Source organism: Lithobates pipiens, unplaced genomic scaffold (genome assembly GCF_037356315.1).
Source record: "Lithobates pipiens isolate NorthernLeopardFrog02 unplaced genomic scaffold, aLitPip1_a1.2 Scaffold_27, whole genome shotgun sequence".
NCBI classification, from domain to species: domain Eukaryota; kingdom Metazoa; phylum Chordata; class Amphibia; order Anura; family Ranidae; genus Lithobates; species Lithobates pipiens.
This window is the reverse complement of record NW_027507788.1, coordinates 73,635,840-73,661,703: the sequence shown is the minus strand read 5'-3', so window position 1 is coordinate 73,661,703 and position 25,864 is coordinate 73,635,840. Positions and strand designations below refer to the sequence as shown.

General features: G+C 46.7%; 1 protein-coding gene across 2 annotated transcripts in view; it reads right to left on the bottom strand.

The window, feature by feature from the left end:
- The window catches only part of TRPM4 (transient receptor potential cation channel subfamily M member 4), an 864,058-nt gene that overhangs the window by 404,592 nt on the left and 433,602 nt on the right, over nucleotides 1-25,864 (bottom strand). For both annotated transcript variants that reach the window (XM_077457078.1, XM_077457079.1), the window contains exon 6: nucleotides 3,205-3,382. In XM_077457078.1, coding sequence (XP_077313204.1) covers nucleotides 3,205-3,382 — 178 coding nt within the window. The remainder of the gene's footprint in view (nucleotides 1-3,204; nucleotides 3,383-25,864) is intronic.

The window sequence follows — 25,864 nt, the reverse complement described above, 5'->3', positions numbered from 1 at the left end:
CCAGAGGAAATGTGAACGCAGAGTGGTGGAGAGAACTACAGCAACTCCTGAGGGGGAAAGGCTTATTGTGACTCTTATAATTTAGTGGTCACACTCCAAAAGGTGAGAGCATGTCCAGGAGGAAAAGTGAACATATGTTGAGTTTGTATATTTTGCTTATAAAATTTTACTTTTTCTAAGGACAATAATTTTAAAGCACAATGGATGACTTCGATATTTAATGTTTCGCATTTTCAAAGAAGAATTTTATTGTGGTATAATTTTAGAGTATTGTTTTCACATATTTAAGGAGGCTGCTTTGAGGGTTAAATTGTTCCCAACAGTAACCTTGATAACTCTTTCCGAATAGGAGGCAAAGTAGCGTTGCACTTATGAATATATTACCAAATGTTTAATAACCCCATGGAATCAGCTTGGTTGTTGTGGGTGGTAGATACCATTTCAATTACTCCTATGTAGCGCCACCCACTCAAAAAATGGTATTGAAATTAGGGGAAAAAAAAGTGTTGCTACTTGCAAAATAGTATACTGGTAAAATATCTAAAAACTTTATGTTGCTTGACCTACACTGAAAAAAACAAAAAAACAAAAAAAGATGTTTTTTTCCGATTAAATTCCGCTCAAGCTTGGCCACACAAAAGTTTTCTGAACTTTTGACTGTCAAGAACGTGGTGACGCACAACACTACGATGAGCAGAGAAAAGTAAGTTCAATGCTTCTGAGCATGCGCCAAATTGTTTCCGAGCATGTGTAGGAATTTTGCACGTTGGAATTTGTACAGACGATCGGAATTTCCGATCAGAACTTTTTCCGACTGAAAAATTGAGAACCTGCTCTCAATCGTTTGCTGGCGGGAATTCGGCCAGCAAAAGTCCGATGGAGCATACACACGGTCACATTTTCCGACCAAAAGCCGTCTTCTGTCTTTTTGCTGGCCTAATTTCTGGCCAGCAAAATGTGTTCATGCGTACAGGGTATTAGTGGGAAGGAAGGGTCTAATAGCAGCTAAATATTCATACAGAACTGGTCAATCCCTGGGAGGGTCATCTAGATTGTAGCTGTGAGCCTCTATAAATACCCTGACACACAGAGCATCCTTTTCCTTAGGAGATCACAGCCTAAGGCGGGCTATTTACCCTCTTAGGTTACCCTGTCATGTGCCTGTGGGGCGTTGAGGCCTCTGGTGGGCAATCTCAGGGCCTACTTTGCTCAAAGTTACATAAAGCTGACTGATCTAGTGTGGTATCACAAAGAGAAAGTGTTGCATGGTAATTGAAAGGAGGCAAAAAGATTTCCAAGGACATTAGTAAGTACAGAATGGAGAGAGAGAGAGAGAGATCCTAGAGACTAAGGCCATTCCCTTGTGGGTTTGGGTGTTATAAAGGGGACATAGTGTCCAGTGTCCTGAAGAGCTTAGTCAATTAAATTTCTTGTGAAAGGACTTTGCTTGGATGTCCACCAGAGGAAGATTAATCTCCTCAAGCTTGCTACAGGCTTCTAGTTCTATAGAAGATAAGCACAAGAACGAGAAAGAGCGCACACCAGCCCTAGTGCATTAACGTTTATTTAACTCCATAAAAGATTAAAAAAAGCCAGGTATATCACTCACAAACATCCGATTGAATGGTTGCATTGACAATTGGAGCCTCCACTGTTGCCTCCTTCCCCGATTTTAAGCTCCCTGCAGTAGCTGACAATATGGATGGTTGAGCACTCTGTTCGCCTGCTTACTGCAGGTACACTATCCTATAGAAGATACCGTATATACTCGAGTATAAGCCGAGATTTTCAGCCTCTTTTTTGAGGCTGAAAGTGCCCCCTCGGCTTATACTCGAGTCACCGCTGTCTGACTGCTCGATCAGCGTATCGAGCAGACAGACGGCGGACATTAAAATTCAAAAGCCGCGCCTCCTTCTCCGCCTCCGCCTGTGATAGGCAGAACACTGAATTTCCCAGCAGTCAGTGTTCCGCCTATCACGGACATCCGCTCATTCTCATACTACGGACGAGTATGAGAGGATGTCCGTGATAGGCGGAACACAGGCTGCTGGGAAATTGAGTGTTCCGCCTATCACAGGCGGAGGCGGAGGCGCGGCTTTTGAATTGTAGAATGGCCGCCGAGAAGAGCGGCGATCCTGGAGCGGCGATCCATCGGCACGACACGGGACGGAGGAGGCACGGGACGGAGGAGGCACGGGACGGAGGAGGCACGGGACGGAGGAGGCTCGGGACGACGGCGGCTCGGGACGGAGGCTTGGGACACAGGTAGGCTGGACACACACACAAGGCTGCACGGACACACACACACACACACACACACACACACACACACACACACACACACAGGGATGGATGGATACACACACACACACACACACACACAGGGATGGATGGATGGATGAATACACACACACACACACACACACACACACACAGGGATGGATGGATGGATGGATACACACACAGGGATGGATGGACGGACACACACACAGGGATGGATGGATGGATGGATGGATGGACACACACACAGGGATGGATGGACGGACACACACACAGGGATGGACGGACACACAGGGATGGACAGCCATGTCTCACCCTCGGCTTATACACGAGTCAATAAGTTTTCCAGTTTTTTGGGGGTAAATTGGGGGCCTCGGCTTATATTCGGGTCGGCCTATACTCGAGTATATACGGTAAGCGTCCCTCTATTCATACATAGTGTTGGATTATCCTATCCAATTTACCCAAAAGATAAAAACACCAAAAAGTAAACCCCTGGGCAACTCTTGTGGAAAAGAACCCTGGGCATCTTTCTAGTGGCTCCTACTGGACTAGCACTACACCATATTTCATTACTCCTGTCTAGCTCTATCCTGCTCGGTAAGGGTCAGCTCACTTTCTATCATCCATTATAAATACTAAAATACTGTATACGTTCATTATCTGTAAATGTCCTTATCTACAAGACCTGCTTTGAGTATTTGAAACTGATTAATATAGTGCAATGTTTCAATTGTAGATTTGTTGGCTTATTTAACAAACAGTGGAAGAGCAATAATGATTTGCCAAATGCAGTAACCTACAAAATCAAACCAGATTTCTGTTTGCCATGTTGGCAAAAGCTGAATGCTGATTGGTTGCTGTGGGATATATCAGTTTAAATATCGCTCATTACCACACTGAATAACTACACTTTACACTTACCTCCAACTCCAGTCTTCTGTCGTGATATGTGCTCCTCTAGCCTGAATCTAAAGCTAGTTTCACCTCCCATTTGTTCATTGGTGCCATCATCCGCTAAGAGGAAAACAGAGTAATTGTTGTCCAAGGAATAAGTTGGCCCATCCACATTTTCCATGTGATATTTTGATGGTGAAGACCCCTGGAAACAATAGTTACAACTATGAATGATTACCATGAAAGGTTACAAATTGAAAGAATGTCTGACTTTAAGCCCCCAATTATTCTGTTGCACTAAAGCAGAGCTCATTCACCACTGCAAGTCATGACTGACTCTGAACTAGCATGCGTAGAGGTACTCCCATAGGGGCTGCTAAGTGGTGTGGCCCACCTGTCACCCTGCCCGGTCCTGTCATTCACTTAGTTGACACTCCAAGACAATGAACAGTCCGATTGGCTGTGGTTTTTTTTTTTTGGTTTATTGGGGGAATTCAACTTGAATAGAGACGAGAATTATGGGATGCCCAGTAAAATAAATAGCAAAGTTGCGAAGGACAACTTATGTACACTCTTTGTACACGTCTTCAAACTCCTGCACAACTCTTGCTTGCAGACTAATTCTCTCTTTCTCTCTCTCTAGAAGCAGATCGCACTCAGCCAGGCCTTAGCTGGTCACTATAATGTAGCAGAGACTGTGCAAGTCCTGTTAGTGCTAGCTGTCCTTCTGGTGGACTAAAGTGCAAAATACTCAAGCCCTGGTGTGGTAAAAATACTCAAAGAATTACTCAAATTAATAAAGAAAAAAATTAAATGATAAAAGCTGCACCAATGTCGGTGATCCCTCACTCGTACAAATATAAATTATTAGTGCGCTAATATCAATATTCAATAAATACTTATACCATAAAAATCAATAATTATGTGAATACATATATAAATAAAAAGATAACCATATATGTGAACAAATAAATTAAATGTGATTTACATAAATCAATTCTCCATAAATAAATCCACCTTGTACATAAATAAACTAAAAAATAAAATTAAAATTCCTTAATTGATACCTTCTGTGCATATATGTATAAATATAAATAAATAGTGTTTCTTAATGACTTCCGGGCATATAAAATTCTTCCTGATGGGATAAGTGGATCAGAGTCTGATCACATACAGCTCTTGTGTCTGCACTTTAATCAAAACACTCCCATGCGGTGATCTCCACAAAACTTCAGATATAGTCTTTAGAATGACTTGTCACCCTCAGTCCTTTATATTATGTCCACAACACACTTCTATCCCATTGCAGCACAATATAAAACACTCATCTCCTTGCTTTTTAACTTTCATTTTGCCATAGGAGAAAAAAAAAAGGAGAGAAGAGAGACAAAGGATAGTGTATTACTGCAATAAAGGATGAACTTAATATGTGCAAGTCGATCCACTCACAAAACCAGTTAAAGCATAGGGTATTGGCAGAACATCAGATTGTACTCCTCCTCACTAGGGATGGCCGAACAGTTCGCCCGGCGGTCGGTTCGCAGCGAATTTCGGCTGTTCGCGATTCACCCGATCAGCGGACTATTGCCGCTGTTCACCCGGCGGACTTACGTGTTTACTGTGTAAAAGAACTTTGACCTACGATGACACATCCATCATGGGGTACAGGACAGCCAATTGAGACATTACAACACATGGACAATTGGACATTCCCCCTAACTTATAAATAGACCTGATCCGGTGGCCATTTTACATTCTTTCTACTGTCACTAGAGGAGAGGTTGCTGTGTGGAGCAGGGAGAGACTGCAGTGACCCAAATCGCTAGCTATTAGGATCACAAAAGTCATTTTAAGGACTGGTATGGTATAGGTGTAGTTCAGGATATAGGTTTGAGGCACTGCTATTCAAGTCATTGTTGCAGCAGATTGTCTTTTGTCAGTGCAGATAGGGACAGACAGGACCGCTGTGTGTAGCAGAGGGACAGTCAGTTTATTTTTTATTTTTTTTTTAAATAATTTTTATTAAGTTTCAGGATATATCAGATTACACAGTAAGATGTAACAATACAGAACTGTTTCGATGCATAGTACTGTTATTTGTATTAGTGTGATTATTATTGGTAAAAGTTAAACAAAGTCAATAATCACTGAGTGAAAGAACAATAAACAAAAAAAACAAAACAATACAAAACAATAGCTGAACCTCCAAATACTTATTGTTTCGAAACAAGGAGCTGATCCTACCATGGCAGTGAGACTCGCAAGAGATTATCTGTTCCTGAGGAGGATAGGCACCCACTTCCCACCCCACAGACACCCCTACTGGGATCACACTGTATGAGGCAGGAACCCGCCGCCCACCTCCTTCTTGTCCTTCACGCCAAAAGTCCTACCCTATCCATTATAAATACAAGTGATCTACACCATGACCTATGTATATGAAACTATCTTCAACTTATTCAAACGTCCATTAGTTACTTTTTGTACCAGTCTTTCCAGCAATCCCAATTCTTATCGAAGAATTTGCAAGAATTATTCCTGATGGCGAGCATTCTCTCAAAATGATAATTAAGGTTTACTTGGGCTACCACTTCTGAAGGATTGGGAAAGAATTTACTTCTCCAATGTCTAGCTATCACTAGTTTAGCCGTATTCATTAAATGGACCAACACAGTTCTAAATTGAGGTGGGTAGTCATCTATTCCTAAAAGAAAGATAGCTAGTGCCGGTTCCGGGCCTTTCAAAATGCCCATAACTTCGGCTGCAATACTGAATATTTTCCTCCAATAACTAGAGAGATTCTTACAATTCCAGAAAACATGAAAAATTGTACCTGGGTTGCCGCAATCTCTCCAGCACATGGAGGAGTAAGATGGATACATCTTAGCAAGTTGGTGCGGAGTCCTGTACCACCTCGCCAAAACTTTTTGTGCAAGTTCCCAGTGATTGATACAATGCGAGGAAGAGTATATCATTTTTAACATATTTGATCATTTATCAGGACTAAAAACTTGATTAAGGTCTTTTTCCCACGCCTTCATGGGAGGGGTTTTAACAAATTCTTGTTTCTGCTGAAGAGTATTGTAGAACAAACCTATACCTTTCCTTTTATATTCCGGCGCAGTGTAAAACTGCCATAACTTTGGGTGAATACCAAGAAGGGGAGGGGGGTGTTTAGAAAATAAAGAAGTAAGTTGTCTGTGCAAGTGTACACTGTTGCTAGGGAGGTCATATTTTTCCCGTAATTTGTTGAATGGTATAAGAGTATCTAATTCAAGCAGTTCATCTATCCAGTTTAAACCTCTCTCTTTCCATTTGGTAAAGGAACTATAGGGAAGGAGGGTGTTAAGTGTTTCCAGTGGTATTCTAATAGAAGGTACTGGGCCCTCCTGGTTTGTGTGTGTGGTTAAATATCTCCAGGCAAGCATTGACGCTTGTATAGTGGGAGATACCCCTTGACTATTAATTGGCTTCCAGCTATCAGCTAGTAAGAAAGATGCCCTATATTGGTGATCTTTGAGAAGACTAATTCTATTTCCACCCAGTGCGGTGTATCTTGTGTTTTGAACCCTTGTTTGATTTGAGTTAGGAGATTGGCCCAATAGTAGTCTTTAATTTCCGGCAACCCTATGCCTCCTGCTTTCCTATGCTGAATAAGGTGAGTACGGGGACACCGCGCTCTCTTTCTTTGCCAAACATAATGTCTAAGCAGTGTTTGGAGTTCATTGCGTTGTGAAGATTTAAAGGGTATTGGGATTGTTCGGAAGATATACAAAATTTTCGGGAGGGCTAACATTTTAAAAGCTGCGGTCCTTCCTACCCAAGAGACCTCTGTCTTTGATATTCTAATTAAAAGTGCTCGAACATCGTTTATTAGTGGTTTGATATTTGCTTCAGCTAATTGTGATATTTTGGCTGTGATCGTGGTTCCTAAATAAGAGATGGAACCATCCGCCCAACTATATGGGAACTGATGTTTTAAGTGTGTGCGAATGTGCGGGTTTACCCCTAAATCTAAAATGACTGATTTATTAAAGTTTACTTTATAATATGAGATATTACTAAAGGTGTGAAGAACTTCATGTGCGAAGGGAAGCGACACTAACGGGTTAGATAAGAGTAAGATGACATCGTCTGCAAATAAGTTAATGATATGTGAAGTTTGGTTAATTTTAAAGCCTGAAATGTGTGGGTGTGACCGAATAGTTTCCGCCAAGGGTTCCATCATCAGGTTAAAGATAGATGGAGATAGTGGACACCCTTGGCGGGTTCCATTCGTGATCATGAATTTTTTTGAGAGTAATCCTGAAGCAAGAACCTGAGCTGATGGGGATGAATATAGGGCCAGAATCGCAGATACAAACTGAATTCTAAATCCAAACTTATGTAGCAGTTTTTCCATATACCCCCAGTGGATGCGGTCAAACGCCTTCTCTGCATCCAATGATAGGAGCAGAGAAGGCGTTTTCTTGGTTTCGGCTAAATGAATGATGTTTATTAGGCGTCTTGTAGCGTCTGTGGCTTGTCGGCCTTTAGTAAAACCTGTTTGGTCCTGATTGATTAGGGCAGGTAGAATGTCGTACAACCTTGTGGCTAATGTTTTAGCGTAAAGCTTGATGTCTGTGTTTAGAAGAGATATTGGACGGAAATTAGCTGGCGTATCTGGATTTTTTCCTGGTTTGGGAAGTGTAATTATATAAGCTTTTAACATCTCCTCTGGTACTTCACCGGTAGTCATTATTTTATTGAATAGCAGAGTTAACTTGGGAAGGAGTATTTGACTAAACATTTTATAATAGGCATTAGTTAGGCCATCCGGTCCAGGGGTTTTATCTGAGGGTGATGCTAAAATTGTTTTCTCTATTTCCTCTGGGGTAAATGGGGAGTTTAGCACGATTAGCTGGCTTTCAGATAGCGACGGGAGCTTTAAGTGGGACAGGAATTTTTCAATCTCTTCTAAAGGGGGTTGAGGTGTATCTCGGTCCGATTTTAGGTTGTAAAGTGTTGAGTAGTAGTCCGCGAACGCGTCCGCTATTTCTTGCGGATTAAGTAGTTTAGTTGTCGTGTTGGGGTGGAAAATGTGGGGTATGTTAGTTCTATTTCTTCTCTTTTTCAGCCTACTAGCTAGTAGTTTACCTGCCTTGTTGTTATTAGCGTAATAATTTAATTTTAGTTTCCTCATGAAATAATCATGTTGGGTGCTCAGCATTTCTCTTAATTTGTTTCTTAAGTCAGACAGAGCTGACGCTAAAGAGAAGGAAGGGGATGACTGATTTTGCAATTCTAGAGTCTGAATTCTACTAAGAAGCTCAGACACTTTGGATGAGTATTTGCGTTTCAGTTTAGCGTTGATTTTAATAAAAATGCCTCTCATGAACGCCTTGTGGGCGTTCCAGTTGGTGAATGTGTCCGTGGCCTCGTCCACATTAAATGTGAAATAATTTTCTATGTTCAGGGAAATTTCATTATGGAACTCTGGATCTTGTAATACTCTATTGTTGCACCTCCATATACGGGATGTTGCAAAAGAACTCCCTCCTTCGATTTGGATCGAGATTGGAGCATGGTCCGACCATGTTATTCCCAGACTTTCAGAGTGGGAGATCTGTTGCAACAATATTTTGTCAACTAGGAATAAATCTATTCTTGAATAAGAATTGTGTCTGGGGGAGTAAAAGGTATATGATTTGTTGTTAGCATTTTTACACCTCCACACATCAAAGAGCTCTTCGCTGACGAGGAGACAATCCCTACTTTTTAGGGACCTCCTGGTCAGGGAAGTAGTGTCCATCTTACTGTCTATAACTGTGTTGAAGTCCCCACAAATTAATATGTTCCCCTCTCGCACCTGGTTTATTTTATCTATTAGTTTCCTGATGAATTTAATTTGGTGCGAGTTTGGAACATATACGTTGGTCAATGTTACAGGTAAATTATTGATAGTGCATACTAAGATTACAAATCGACCTTGAGGATTGATCACTGAACGCTTGAGAGCAAAGGATACCGTGTCTCTTATAGCTAACAATACTCCTCTTTTTTTCGCTTTTATAGAAGCTTGGAAAATATGTGGAAAGTTCGGGTGAGCGCATTTTGGAGTGGCCAACTCATGAAAGTGGGTTTCCTGTACAGCCAAAATGTCCGCTCTATGGGAAGTAGCTTCTCTCCACAATGATCTTCTCTTGGCTGGATGGTTCAAACCTCTTGCATTTATTGATACAACCTTAAGTTTCTAAGTTAACAAGAGGTAGTATGCCGTCGATCACTGTCATCCAATAAACTGAAGTGAGAAGTGGAAAGGCCTGGTAATAGTGGATAGTATAGGAATCGGTTGGTGTCTTGTAAAATGTGAAATATGGATACATGAAGTCACTTTTATTATCCTTGTACTTGTACATTATGCTCCATATGAGACCAGGATGGAGGATCAGCTGTGTAATTATATGTTGAGGAAAATCTGTAATGTTCCCAACGGGGAACCCAAAAAGTACTGAAGATAAACAGATATTCAAGTAAAACTGGGAAAGATAACTAAGAAAGGTCCAAAGGACGGGCATCTTCTGCCTATTACAACGGGGTCTTGGTACGGTGTTGTGTACCACCAAATTTCGTCCGCTGGGGGAATTAAATTGAGATAAATGAAGCACTGATACCCTCATCTAGGCCTGATCATTTATATTTATTTGATGTTTTGCGATGTGGCACGACTTTCCAGTCGGGTGTTAGTTTCCCAGATGCGGTTCTCTGATGTGGGGTAGTGGGCACTTCTTGGCGTTGTTCAGGAATCAGAATTTGCCATTGATTTAGGAGCTGGATCCCTTCTTCCAATGAGTCAACTATGTGGTTGGAGCCTTGATAGGAAATGATGAGCTTGGCAGGATATTTCCATCTGTAAACCACCTTGTTATTTCTCAAAGCTTTGGTGAGCGTTGCCATGTTACGCCGTAGTTGGAGCGTATGCTGCGACAAATCAGGTAACACCTGGATACCGGCGGCCTGCCCTGGCACGTTCTCAGCTCTACGGAAAGCCTCTAGTAATTTTTCTTTCGCAAGAAAGAAATGTATTCTTAATAGCACGTCCCTGGGTATTTCTTGGGGGAGAAAGGTAGGTTTTGGTACTCTGTGGATTCGATTGATCATAAGATCCGATGGCGAAAGAGATGGGACCACTGCGTGGAACAGTTCCTGTACAAATTGAGGGAGTTGTTGTGCAGAAATGGATTCAGGGATTCCTCTAAGTTTTAAGTTATTTCTGCGAGAACGATCTTCGAGGTCTGCCAATTTGTTAAATATTTTTGAGATTGTTTGTTGTTGTTCTGCGTGGGAATCCACCAGAGAATTAAAGGAAGTCGTGACATCACACATGCGAGTTTCGACCTGGTGCACTCTGTCCCCAATATCTCGTATTTCCTCTCTACACTGTTGTACACAAGCTATCATGTCTGCTTGGATGGACGAACGTAAAGAAAGTAACATCTCTTTCATGGTGCTGTCCAAAAGAGGCTGACCTGTGGTGGGGAATTGTGTCATAGGATCACTATGAGTTCCAGCATATGGCTCCTGGCTTTGTGTGCCGCTCACCTCCATTGCTGTAGTGTGAATGGGGAGCTCCTGCTGAGCCTCCATGTCCAGCCTAGGTTTGGATTTTACAGGGCTCCTCGTTTGGGGTGAGTCACAAGGAGAGGATGTTGCGCTGGAGTCTGTATGCTCCACTGTACCTTGTGTGCCCTTTGTGTGCTTTGCTTGAGCAGGCATTTCCGCAGAGCTTACCTGCATGGCTGCGCTGTGTTTCGGAGTGGTGAGTCTTCCGTCGCCATGTTGGTGACTGCGCACTGCGCCGCCGGGAAGAAGTCCGGCAGTTTCGCCGTTTGCGGTTGATCGGGCTGTCTCTTCCCCATGCTCGGGCGATCGCAGGCTGGCTCCGCTGACTGTGGTGAAGGCTGCCGCTCAATGTGCTTCTTAATGCTGCCGTAATATTAGGAATTCCCCCCGATGGACGGAGCTATCTCCTATGCGGCCATCTCGCTCGGCGGTCGCCACGCCCCCCAGGGACAGTCAGTTTAATCATTAGCTGTCACTATTAGGTCCACAAAAGTCCTTTTCAGGACTGGTATGGTGTATTACAGGATATAGCTTTGAGTGCACTGCTATTCAAGTGATTGTTGCAGCAGCCTGTGTTTTGTCAGTGTACAGAGGGACAGACAGGACGCTGTGTGTAGCAGTGACAGTGAGGGACAGTCAGTTTAATCATAAGCTGTTACTATTAGGTCCACAAAGGTTTTCAGGACTGGTATGGTAATAGGGTTGTACACGTATAATATTCTTTCTTACAAATACAGAAAGAATATTATACTTGACTGCTGCCCTTATGCTGCAGCAGTCCTTTATCAGTATAGGGACTGAGGTACAGTCTGCTAATCACAACCTGCTAGTTCCACAAAGGTCCTTATAAGGACTGGTAAGGTATAGCGTACTACAATCTATAGGGTTGAGTGAGGTACAGTCTGCTAATCCTTAAGGACTGGTATGGGTCCACAATATTTAGGGTTGAGGTGCACTACTGCTGACTGCTGCCCTATTCTGCAGCAGTCCTTTATCAGTATAGGGACTGAGGTACAGTCTGCTAATCACAACCTACTAGTTCCACAAAGGTCCTTAAGGACTGGTATAGGTGTACTATTTGGTGTGCAGTATATAGTTGTGTAATACACATATAAAATACTTGCACATATAGAAAGCATAGTATAGTGCGTTTCCACTGTGCAGCATTGTGACTGCTGAGCGGTTCTGCAGCGATACTACAAAGAGTGACAAACGCAATCCAAAAAAAGTATTGTAACTGGTGTGATAGACCAGTGGCCCCCAAAAACAACAGATTGAAGCGGGGTGTTATATACCTTCTTCCACATACATACTGCACTTCTGTAGAGAGTTTTGTCACAGGGTCATTTAAAAAATGACAGGCAGAGGAAGAGGCAGGCCCTTCCGCAGGGGTGGTAGGGGTAGGGCAGGAGCAACAGGCTTGAGCCAAAGTGGGAAATTGCAGAAGGTGCGTGCGATTACGTCAAAGGAAGCACCAGAATTGGTTGAGTGGCTCACTCAGCCTTACTCTTCTGCACCCTCCTCATCCTCTCGATCTGCACCCTCTTCTTCACTCTCTGCTATGTGCACCCCCAAAGACACTACCACCAACACCACCACCACCACATACCTTCCGCTTGAGTCACAGGAATTATTTTCCAATCCATATCAAGACACTGATGCGCAGCCACTCTTGGCATTGGATCAGGAAGAGGAGGTAGCAAGAACCGCCACTCAGCAGTCAGACGACAGTACTCAGATCAGCCCAAGGAGGAGGTTGGTCCCCGGTGTTGCTGCCTACTCCGAGATCTCTAATTATAGCGATGGGGAAGGTGACGTCAATGATGACGTGTCTAGTGATGTCACGTGGGTGCCCACAAGAGAGGAAGAGGAGGGGAGTTCAGAGGGAGATATGCACCATCAGATAGGGAGGAGAAGCAGGAATAACTTACATTGCACAGGAGGGACAAAGCAGACTGCTAATGTATCAGGAGCGAGTCATCGACCATGTACGGTCACATCTGGTGCTCCCAGGATGCCGGCACATGGCTCCGCAGTGTGGGCTTTTTTTAACGTGTCCGCTGCTGACAATAGTGTTGCCATCTGCAATCTTTGCAGTCAACGCATTAGTCGCGGTAAGCCCAACACTCACCTAGGGACGACCGCCTTAAGAAGGCACATGAGCTGCCATCACCAAGCCCAGTGGGAGCAACGGAACACACAAAGCCACACTCCAGGCTCTCACCGTCCAGCCTCGTCTTCTACTTCTCCTTCTCCTCTCTCCTCACAATTGTCCTCCACTCCATCTTCCACGACGCCAAGCTCACGTTTTTCTGCAAAAAGGCAGGCTTCCGTGGGCCTAATGTTCGAGCGTAAAAAAATGATGACGCCGGATAACCCTCTTGCCCAACGGTTAACGGCTGGCTTGTCAGAACTGATAGCCCGCCAACTACTGCCATATAAACTGGTGGACTTGGAACACCACAATAGAAGGTCCCAGGAAGGAAGTATTTCTCACAGAAGGGCATCCCAGAGCTATATGGCCATGTTCAGCGGCAAGTGAATGCATCTCTGGCACACAGTGTCGGTGCCAAGATACATCTGACCACAGACACGTGGTCTAGCAAACACGAGCAGGGAAGGTATATCACTTTTACTGCCCACTGGGTGAACCTTCTGACGGCCGTCATGCATGTAACCCGTGGCACCCGTGTAGATTTGGTTTTACCACCACGGATTGCATGCAGGCCTGGCTCTTCTTCTGCTCCTCCTCCTACTCCATCCTCCTCCCTCTCCTCCTCAGCTGACTCCTCCCTTTCCGCTGCTAACGTCTCTTCCGCCACGCCGCCCAAGCTCCCCAGAACCTATTCGACATGCCAGGTGAGACGTTGCCATGCCGTGCTGCTTCTGTTGTACCTGGAAGCCAAGAGCCACACTGGCCCGGCACTCCTTTCAGCTTTGCGTTCACAGGTAGATCGGTGGCTGACACCGCTCAATTTGACAGTTGGTAAAGTGGTGGGTGACAACGGTGCCAATCTACTTAGCGCATTGAAACAGGGCAAAATTACGCACGTGCCATGCATGGCACATGTCTTAAACTTGGTCGTGCAACGATTCGTTGTCAACTACCCTGGGGTCCAGGACATCTTGCAGCAGGCAAGGAAAATCTCGGCCCATTTCAGAAGATCTTACTCGGCCATGGCTCGCCTTCCTGACATTCAGTGGCGACACAATCTGCCGGTCAGAAGTCTTATTTGCGATTGCCAGACGCGATGGAACTGAACCTTCTATATGCTTGATAGGCTGCCCCAGCAGAAACGTGCAGTTAACGTCTACCTGTATGAACTCTGCAGCAGAACAGGTTCTGGGGAGCTGGGGTTTTTTCACCGCGCCAGTGACTTCTGCGGCCATTTGGGGAGATCACCAAACTGGTCAGTCACAGCCATGACGCCATCAGTGACATGGTACCTTATGCCTTCTTTACGGAGCATGCATTGCGTCGTGTCATTGATCAAGCTGTGGAGGAGCAGGAGCGGGAAGATGAGGAAGTCGCAATGCTGGATGAATTCCCAGAGGGGGCTACTCTATCCGAGACAAGTGAACAACAGGAGTCTGAAGAGGAGTCAGAGGAGGATGGTGCCGGGGCGGATGAGGAGGAGCAAGAAGAGCATGCTTTAAACCTTTCCGGGATCCCTGTTGTGCGTGAATGGGGAGAGGAGAATGAAGAGGACGACATTATCCTGGATGATGAGCAGGAGCCAGGCCACCACACTGCTTCCAGTTTAGTGCAAATGGGGGCCTTCATGCTCCAGTGTTTTAACAGGGACCCCCATATAAAAAGCATAAAGTTCAAGGACCAGTACTGGGTGGTAACGTACTTAGACCCCCGGTACAAACACAAAATGGCGGAAATGTTACCGCTGTCACAGAGGGCTGTCAGAATGGAGCACTTCCAGGCCTTGCTTTGAGAAATGCTGCATTCTGCTTTTGCGTGCGCTGGCAGAGGAACAATTCCCACTCCCAGAGAAGGAGTTGCGGGTACCAATCCAACAGCGCCTGCAAGAAGAGGCCGGTTTGAAGATGTGTTGGTGACTTCTGATATGAGGTCATTCTTTCAGCCGATCCATCGACAGGTGTCATCCGGATCCAGCATCAGGGAACGCCTAGACCGTCAGGTGTCCGACTATATCGGGTTAACGGCTGATGTGGACGCTCTGAGAAGTGATGAACCCCTGGACTACTGGGTGAACAGGCCTGACCTCTGGCCAGAGCTTGCCCAATTTGCAATCGAACTGTTGGCTTGCCCCTCGTCCAGTTTCCTGTCCGAAAGGACGTTCAGCGCAGCAGGGGGGATCGTGACCGATAAGTGTACTCGCTTAGCTCACGACAGTGTTAACTACCTCACATTTCTAAAAATGAATGAGGCATGGATCTTGGAGGAATTCAACACATGTGACCAGTAGACCATGTATATGTTGTACAGGACGCCGTGGCTGGGTCCTGGAAGGACGCTATATTTCCCCTCTGTTTGGGTTGTGGTCTTTTTAAATGAATAAAATTGATTAACCCACCTGTTAAGGGAGTGCCTTTAAAAAACAAGACAGGAAGTGGTAGGTGTGTGTGGAGGAGTGGAGAACACACGGTGGATGGTGTTTGGTGTTTGTTTTGGGTTGCAGCAACTGAAGTGGACAGCAGTGTCCTGTTTGGAAGGCTCCTGGCAGGGGAAGCTGCCTGCCATCAAGATCAAGCTCTGTTTCTGATAAAGACAGCTATTCTGGACTTTGCAAGTCGGTGAGACTACAAACCTTTTTCCTTTTGTTTTTGGCTGCTGTAAGCTATTTAAGTTAATAAACCCTTTGTTGTATGAAAAGCCTGTGTCCTGCGATCTACCTGGTCCCCCGAACATTACAAGTGGTGCTCGAATGCGGGCAGGAAAAAGTAACAGGCGTTTTCTTGCTATTTTTTATTTTTTTTTGCATTGGATCTGAACTGACATTTAAAGGGACAGTACAGTGAATTTATGTCCTGGGTTAAAGCTGCACAACTGTTGAAAGCTGAAACAATGGAGGAGCTAATTAAACAGCTGTCCTTAGCTAATATACAAGCGCAGACTCGCAATGAGGAAGCTAATCAGCGCTTAGCAACCCAGCTGGAGGTACAAAAAACGCACCACAACGAGTTGGTGGCCCAGTTAGCAGCCCAGCTAGCGACCCAACAAGAGGTTATGCAGGCTCAGATGGCGGCCTTAAAAGAAGCAGTGCAGCAGCTTTCTCAGGGCCGTGAACAAGTGGCCGTTGCCCCTGGCAACCAGGTGACCATAAGGGCAAGCCATTTTTTGCAGAAGTTGTCCCTGAGTGATGACGTAGAGGCGTTTCTGGCAACATTTGAGAGGACGGCAGAGAGAGAAGGGTGGCCCCAGGACCAGTGGGCCGGCTTAATTGCTCCTTTCCTCACCGGAGATTCTCAAAAAGCCTATTTTGACCTACCACCAGAAGATGCTAAAAAATATCAAAAACTTGGGGGCGTGGCTTGGCGCATGGAGGAGACGGCTGCCTGAGACCTCGGCTCCCACTCCACCATACCGAACGGCACACAGCACGGCTGCCTACATCCTCGCTTTCTTCCCTCATGAGCAGGAGAGGGACCGGAGACACCCCCGACCCTCGGGGGATCTCAGATCCAAGGAAATTGGCAGCTATTTCCCCGCGAAGGGATCCGCAGGCTGGACCACGCCGGCCTCCAAGATGGCGGCGACCCGCTCGGCGGCAGCACAGGCGGCCCTCACCGCCTCCCAGGTACCTTCACCGCTCCCGGAGCCCTCTCCTCCCTCTCCGCACTCCCCTGGTTCGGGCACCCGGAGCCCCCGCCACCCTGCATGTCCTGGAAGCCCTCTGCTTCAGCCACACTCTCAGCCAGTGACTTGGGACATGGAAAGCTATATCAAGGCCCTCCCCACTAAAGGGGACATTGAGGCCTATATCAGCAGGCTTGAACACTCCTATAAACGTGAGATCACAGACCTACGCCATGATATAGGACAGCGCTTTGATGATATTGAAGCGACGGTGGAGGAATCTGTGACCAGGATTATTGAACATGACCACATCCTTCAGGAACACACTAATCAGATCCAACAACTGTTTTACGGTCTCGATGACCAGGAGAACAGAAGTCGACGCAACAATATTCGCATCCGCGGGGTGCCTGAATCAGTTGAAAACAAAGATCTTGCCAAAGCAGCCATCTTGATGTTTAACCAGTTATTGAACAAGCCTAAGGAAGAGCACCTGGAAATTGACAGGATTCACAGATCCCTGGGCCCCCGCAACCCCAACCCTGCTTATCCTAGGGACGTTATCTGCCGCATTAATTTCTTTCATACTAAGTCTGACATTATGCAGGCCGCCCGGAATCAGGACTCCATCCTTTTTGACGGATCCCCCGTCATGCTTCTGACGGACCTCTCCAGGCAGACCCTTCTCATGCGGAAAGCTCTGAAGCCGCTCACGGACGCACTTCACTCCAAGCAAATCAAATACCGCTGGGGCTTCCCTTTCCACCTGTTTGCATCCCATGAGGGTAAATCGGCCACGTTCTGCACCCTGGGTGATCTTCCTAACTTCCTCGGAGTGTTTGAGCTGCCACAGATTCGGATTCCGGATTGGCCCTTGGAGGCGGCTACTCCCGGGTTCCCTAAAGCGCCTCGATGGGAGAAGCAATCAAGGAAGAAGAGATCTAGATCCCGCACCTCTAAGTCCCCGCCTGGCTGATTTTTCTTTTTTTTATACTTTTGTATTTTTTCCTTGCCACCTGCTGGCTTCCAGGCTTGACTCTCTGTTATGCATTGTTCCTTTTTCCCCCTCTAGGTGGTTTTTTGACTTGGTCATCCGACTTTGATGATAACTTTCAGCCTGGGAAGCTCTCCGTTTTTCTACAAGATTGTCCGCTGACACTTCTTATTTTTGTCACTCTGTTTTTGTTCTGACCCTTACCGGGGCCTTTTTGGGCACCATTCATATTATAGTTGGTCGCAGGCCCTGGATAGTGGCTTGGACTGTATTTTTGCTACTATGCTACTGCCTTTACACTGTTGTATTACTGTTTTATTGCTCCGCACGTGCTGTGCTGTGCGCTTTAGTTAAGCACTTTATCTTTTGTATTGTCTGTTTTGCTATGTTGGGGTGGAGCCCCTGTGTTTTGCCCTTCCACGTTCCCCACGTTAGGGTGTGCAGAGTCTTTACTGCCTCTGTTTTTTGTTATTTTCTAGGAAACCTGTGTAGTGTTCACCTCCCTTCTCCCCCTTGAACACTAGTGGGTGGGGTTTGACTGCTCCCTACCCATCCTCCCTGAGGGCATCATATCCTGACCCACCTACTTGGGTTCTTTTGAGCCCTCCCTGAGCTATTCAGCTTGATGCCCTCTCCCCTCCTGACCCTACGATCCACTTGCTGACCTTCTGTTTCCTCAGCTGGAGACTACCTCCTCTAGCTCCCATGACAGGAACCCAAACGTTCCCCCCACGGCCCCCCCGCTTGGTGTGCCCTTCCTAGGTATTAAGATCTCTTCCCTTAACTGTAGGGGGTTTAATACTCCGGAGAAACGTAGACAGCTCCTGCATCACTTTCACAAAGCCAAAACGCACATCTTACTATTGCAGGAAACCCATTTCAGGACAGACAAGCTCCCTACTATCTCCGACAAGCGATACCCATGTTGGTTTCATAGCACCAACCCGGACGCCAAGACACGGGGGACCTCTGTGGCCTTCCATGCCTCTTTTAACCCGACCATTCTCGACCAAGAAATAGACCCCAACGGTAGATATGTATTTTTGAAGTTGCAGATTCAAAAGACGGTTTTAACCATTGTTAACATTTATTTCCCGAACCAGAACCAGCACCGATTCCTCTTCTCCGTGGCATCCCACCTGCTTGATTTTGGCACTCATAACTTGATCCTGGGTGGTGATCTAAACGTACCATTAGTGCCGAGACTGGACTCATCCACTGGTAAGTCAAACGTACCTCCTTCCTCACTGACTAGTATGCGTTCCATTTTGAAAGACCTCTCCTTAGTGGACCCCTGGCGGATACTTTACCCCTCTGCGCGTGACTATACCTACTACTCCCCCGCACACAACTCCTACAGCCGACTCGACTACATACTGATCTCCCAAGCTTTGCTGGACTGTGATCCTACATGTGAGATCGGACTGAGAATTTGGTCTGATCACGCCCCGGTGCATTTGTCGCTGGGGAGCCCCCCACACAACTGCGCCCACAAATCCTGGCGACTTAACGATAACCTCCTGCGTGACTCTGTCTGCAGCGCAGCGATCACTGCGGCAATCACAGAGTTTAACCTGGTCCATGCTGACGACGACACCCCTAGCCTGACCAAATGGGAGACACTTAAATGTGTCCTCCGAGGCATCCTAATTCAAAATGGCTCCAGATTGAAAAAAGCCTGTACTGCTGAAATTTCCAGGCTATTTGCATTGATTTCTACCCTTGAGGATTCCCACAAGCGCTTTCCCGATCCTGGGATACTAGCAGAACTGTCTAACGCACGTAGGGATCTCCAACGGGTTTTTACTGAACGCTCTGTGATTGCCTGCGCTAAGGGCAGACATATTCACTACGCTCACGCGAACAAATGTGGGAGACATCTTGCTTGCGCAATTCACCCCCAACAACGTAGACAGCATATTTCCCACCTTGTGTCCTCTACTCAGGTTAAACGCACTAAAAACTCGGAGATTATTTCTGATTTCCGAGATTTTTACTCTTCCTTGTATAACCTTCCGGTAGCTCAGGCACCCTCCCCCTCCTCGCATTTAGAACTCTTACAATATATACAGGACACCTCTTTACCGCAACTACCCCCAGAAGCTGTGTCAGATCTGGAATGCCCGTTGACCACCTCAGACGTTTTGACTGCCATTAAGGGGCTTAAGCAAGGCAAGAGTCCGGGTCCCGATGGCTACACACCTTTATTTTTCAAACAGTATGCCCACCAATTGGCCCCATTGATGGCGCGGGCATTTGAGGAGGTTGGCGATGAACATCCGTTCTCTGCCGAACTCTTGCAAGCTCAAATAGTGGTGGATCCCTAAACCTGGGAGAGATCCTACACTCTGCAGTAATTACCGCCCCATCTCCTTATTAAATGTTGATCTGAAACTGTATGCCAAAATTCTTGCCACGCGCCTAGCTCCCCTCCTTCCCTCCCTGATCCATGGGGACCAAGTGGGGTTTGTCCCTGGCCGTGAGACCAGAGACAACACCACGAAAACGCTACATTTGATCTCCTATGCCAAGACACACAATATCCCCACCTGCCTCTTGGCCTGCGATGCCGAGAAGGCATTCGACAGGGTGAGCTGGCAGTTCCTTCGAGCATCCCTGCAACAAATAGGCTTAGGCCCCAATTTACTTTCCAAGATTATGGCTCTCTACTCTCGCCCAACTGCTCGGGTCTCAGCTAACGGGGACTCGTCCACACCATTCCGAATTAGCAATGGTACTAGGCAGGGCTGCCCCCTGTCGCCCTTGCTGTTCGCAATCACAGTGGAGCACCTGGCACAAGCTATACGCAACAATGCCTCTATTTACGGTATTCCTACCCCCTCGGCTCCCCGCAAGCTGTCACTCTATGCTGATGACTTACTTTTGTATGTCACGAACCCTCACACTAGCTTACCACATATTCTCGCGGAATTGGACCGCTTCGGTAGTAATTTTAAACTTAACATAGCAAAAACTGAAGCCCTGAACATTTCTCTACCGGAGCGGGACCTGGCGACCCTGAAAAGGGACTATCCGTTCCGGTGGCAATCACGCTCTATTAAATATCTAGGGACTGCAATCCCGAGAGATCTGCAAGACATTTATTCCTTGAACTATAGCCCCTTGCTGACCAGCATTAAACGTTCCCTTGACTCCTGGTATAATTTGAGGCTCACTTGGTGGGGGAGGATGAACGTCACTAAAATGGACATACTGCCCAAGGTTCTGTATCTGTTCCAAACCCTCCCCATACTCCTCCCTCGGGCGTTCTTCCTCTCACTCCGATCTGAGATAATCAAATTTGTATGGCTACGCCACCCACCGCGACTGAAACATAAGGTCCTCTGTGCCCCTAAGCTCTGCGGGGGGACTGGCCTGCCTGACTTTCAACTGTATCACACAGCATCCCTATTATCCAGACTGCTGGAGTGGTTCCCTAGACCCCTAACTAAAATCTCGGTGACTATCGAACAGGATATGACCCCTAGGGACCTTAGGGCCCTTCTATGGGGACATCATGCTATGTTCTGCTCGCTTAGAGGGGTCTGCCCTCTGACGATCGCAGTTCTGACCAAATGGTATACCTTCTCCAGTACAATAGGCTGTCCACGGATCATGGCCCTCTTTCCTCCCTTTTTGACAACCCACTTCTTCCCACTCTCCTTTCGGCTACCCACGTTGGGGCATACCGCAGGGAGGATTGGCCCACTGCTACTCAATTTGTCCACCCTTCCACGGGTCGATTAAGAGACCTAGCAACCTCGTCACTTTTGCCGGGCTTGGATTGGCTCTCTGAGCGATCCGTCAACCAATTTTGTAATTCGCTCTTCCTATCCGGTAATATTCATAGACCGCTCACCCTATTTGAGGAACTTTGCACTCTTCCCCACACACCGAAGCACACGCTATCTCTTCTTTACAAAGAAATCCAATCTCTTACTTACACCTCACTTCCTACTTATACGGACAAGTGGTCCGCTGACGTTGAGACCGAAATTACCCCATCGCAGTGGCATACCTCCTTTATTCTTACCCACCAATCCTCTAGGTCAGGGTTCACTCAGGAAAAGAATTACAAATTACTGTCACGGTGGTACAGAGTTCCAGTCTCGGTACGCAGGATGTTCCCCGGTTCAACGGATGTGTGCTGGCGGTGCCATGGTGCGACAGGTACATACCTTCATGTTTGGTGGGATTGCTCTATGGTTCGCCCTTTCTGGGATAAGGTCTTTGAAACTTATAATGCTATGTATCAAGATACCATGTCCCCCTCGCCCTTGGTTGCTTTATTGTCCATTATACCGGGCTCCATTAAAAAGCACAAAGCTTGCCTACTTAGATTCCTCCTCTCTGCTGCCCGCCATAACATCACCCTTTACTGGAAGACAGACCGGGTCTCGCCGGTGGTTAGATGGGTTGAAATCCTTAACGATATGATGGTCATGGAGGAGCTGCAGGCGAAGGTGGACGACAGATATGACAAGTTCACTGCTTTATGGTCTATCTGGCGCCATCACTCTGCCTCATCGGGCTTCCTCAGTGGTCTCCGATAGGACAATGTCCCGCCTTGTGTTTACAATGTTTACCTGGGACACCTCCCTGGGGGTTGCATGGCTTGCAAGCCTGTGTTCTCATTTCCCTCAGTGCGCCCTCTTGCTGCTGGTCCCCGTTTGTCTTCCCTCTCTCCCCATGTGACGACCTGAGTTGTGCATTAGGCCATCGCCCCGGGTCCGCCCTGGAGGCTGTAGTATTAACCAATGTGATTTCTGTTTTGGGGTTCCTGTCTCCCTCTCTACCTCTCCTTTGCCATCCCTTGTCCCTTCCCCCTCCTTCTCCCACCCCCCACCCCTCTCCCCCTCCTACTGACTCCTTTCCTTATTTCCGTTTCAACTGGTATTAATCAGTTTTGTTAATCTCGCAGTTTTTTTTTATATGCTTTTACATCTGTACCCCATTGTTTGTGTATTTTCGAAACGTACTGCCATTTTGTACACCTTATTTGCACTGATTTTGTGTTAATAAAAAATATGTTCAACCTTAAAAATTATCAAAAACTAAAGGCAGAAATACTGGCTCGGTTGGGGGTGACTACGGCCGTTCGGGCCCAACGAGTGCACCAATGGAAGTATCGTTCAAACCGGCCACCGCGATCTCAAATGCATGACCTAGTGCAACTAGTAAAAAAATGGCTGCAGCCCGAAGTGTTGTCTGGCCCCCAAATTGTGGAGCGGGTCGTGCTGGACCGATACTTAAGGTCACTGCCAGATGACCTTCAATGGTGGGTCAGCCATGGAGACCCCAAAACCGCGAACTGCCTTGTTGAGATGGTGGAACGATATATGGTGGTGGAGGATCTGCTTGGCCCCACCAAGCGTCAAGGGCCCAGTCTGCCACGGCCCTTCCGACCAACTGCCGCCCTTCAAAAGGATGTCCCCAGGAGCCCTGGAACCAACACCCCGGAAGGCCAAGAGTAACACCCGTTACCCCCTCAGCGACCTGTTCCTGATCGGAGAGGAGGGGACGTACAATGTTGGCGATGTCATGCCTGGGGCCATACCCGGGCCCACTGCCCATTGCAGGAAGAACCCATGGAGTGCGGGGTTCTTCGGAGGGGGTCTTTTTATGCTCATAAAGCGTGTACAACACATCTTGACCTTGGAGAGGGGAAGTTTGAGTGTGAAGTCCAAGTGAACCACCACCCTGCACAGGCTTTGCTGGACTCTGGAAGCATGATAACCCTGGTTCACCCTAGAGTAATTGGGAAGATCGGTCCGGTAAGCAAAAGGTTGCGGGTTGTGTGCATTCATGGGGACACTAGAGAGTACCCTCTCATCTCGGTGTCCATCTCCACAGCATGTGGCACTGGTACTCAAGAGGTGGGGGTGGTAAAGAACTTGGTACATGACGTTATCATAGGACGTGACTGTCCGTTATTTACAAAACTTTGGAGACAAGGAGAACTGTCTGAAAGGTCCAGAGACTGGGAAGAAACTAGTCCCTCTGTTCCTGTTGTTGAGGGTAATAACCCTGAGATGCCACATATTCGTAATATGGACCCAGTTGATAAAAACGCCAAGACTTTGGTTAATAATGATGAAAATAGTGCTGATATTGTTAAGGATGTCAATATGTGGGGTTCTCAGACCTACCTGAACACTGAGGGGGGGGAACCTTCCCCGCTTCAGGTAATGCTGGGGGAAGAGGATGAGGAAATGGCCTCTACCCCTGACTTGCCAGATTTGGGTGTTCCCCAGGGGACATTTGGTACTGCCCAGATGCAAGACCCCACTTTGGCCAGGGCACGGGAACAGGTTGTAGTTATAAATGGGGAGCCCCAAGAGCCAGGTGCTAATGAGCGGTGGCCACATTTTTCAATATGTAATGAATTGCTTTATCGGGTTACTAAAGTGAGAGAAAATGTGGTAGAACAATTATTGGTACCCCAACAGTATAGACGCAAGGTCCTGGAACTGGCCCATGATGATTTTTTAGGGGGACACCTGGGAGTTGAAAAGACGGAGGCACGGATCGCCGACCGGTTTTACTGGCCAGGCTTGAAAGCAGAGGTAAGAAGATACTGTACCTCTTGTCCCACCTGTCAGTTGACCGCTCCGGCGACCCATTTCCGGAGCCCGTTGGTCCCTCTGCCCATAATTGAGGTCCCATTCGAGAGGATAGCCATGGATATAGTGGGTCCCTTGGTAAAGTCGGCTCGAGGTCATTCTTACATACTGGTGATCCTCGACTATGCCACTCGATATCCTGAGGCGCTACCCCTGCGGAATACCTCCTCTAAGGCTATTGCACGGGAATTATTCCAGTTGTTTACACGGACAGGTTTTCCCAAGGAAATTCTCACAGACCAGGGCACCCCGTTTATGTCGAAGGTTATGGCTGATGTGTGCAAACTGTTCCGGATTAAACAGCTGCGCACATCGGTCTACCATCCCCAAACAGATGGATTGGTAGAACGTTTTAATAAGACCCTTAAGTCTATACTCAAGAGAGTGGTACAAAGGGATGGGAAAGACTGGGACTGCCTGTTACCAGCCCTCCTGTTTGCTATCCGAGAAGTGCCCCAGGCCTCCACTGGGTTTTCGCCTTTTGAATTGGTATATGGGCGGAGACCTCGTGGATTACTGGACTTTGTTAAAGAAGAATGGGAAAGTGAACCAATTCAGCATAAAAGTGTTCTTGAATATGTCTCTCAAATGCAGGAGAGGATCCGAACTGTAATGCCGCTAGTTAAGGAACATTTACAAAAAGCCCAGGAGGCTCAACGACGGGTCTATAATAGGGCAGCCAAAATTAGGAACTTCCAAGTGGGGGATCGAGTAGCAGTGTTGATTCCCACTGTGGAAAGTAAGTTCTTGGCCAGATGGCAAGGCCCTTTCGAGGTTGTAGAAAAAATGGGAGAGGTAAATTATAGAGTCCACCAGCCAGGCAAGAGGAAACCCTTTCAGATATATCATGTAAACTTGTTAAAGCCCTGGACAGACAGGGAACCAGTGACCTCCCTGGCTAGTACAAAACTTGAGCCTCGGGTTGGGGTGGAGAGTGTCCAAGTAGCAAATACCCTGTCTAAAACCCAAAGTCAGCAGGCAAAGGAGTTCTTGCAGAGAAATAAAGAAAAAATTTCAGACTTGCCAGGGCTCACTAGTGTCATAGAGCATGATATTGTCACAGAACCAGGAGTCAAAGTTTTTGTCCGGCCCTACCGCATCCCAAAGGCTCAAAGGAAGGCCGTTTCAGAGGAAGTAAAAAAGATGTTAGACCTAGGGATTATTGAGGAATCGCAGAGTGAGTGGCCGAGCCCGATTGTGTTGGTACCGAAGCCCAACGGGACTCTGCGATTTTGCAATGATTTCCGGAAACTTAATGAAGTTTCCCGGTTTGATGCCTACCCCATGCCCCGGGTAGATGAGCTTATCAAGAGACTAGGTCCAGCCAGGTATATCACTACGTTAGACCTTACCAAGGGGTATTGGCAAATACCGTTGACTAAGGCCGCTAGAGAGAAAACAGCTTTTTCTACCCCAGAGGGGAGTTTTCAGTACAAAAGGATGCCTTTTGGATTGCAAACTGCTCCAGCCACGTTCCAGAGAGCAATGGATAGGATTTTACGACCTCACCGTAAGTATGCCTCAGTATACTTGGACGATATAGTCATTTTTAGCAAAGACTGGGAATCACATTTGCCCAAAGTGCAGGCAGTGCTGGACTCTCTTTGGAAGGAGGGGTTTACAATAAACCCTGAAAAATGTGCTTTGGGAATGGAGGAGGTGAAATACCTGGGTTATATCGTGGGTAGAGGGGTA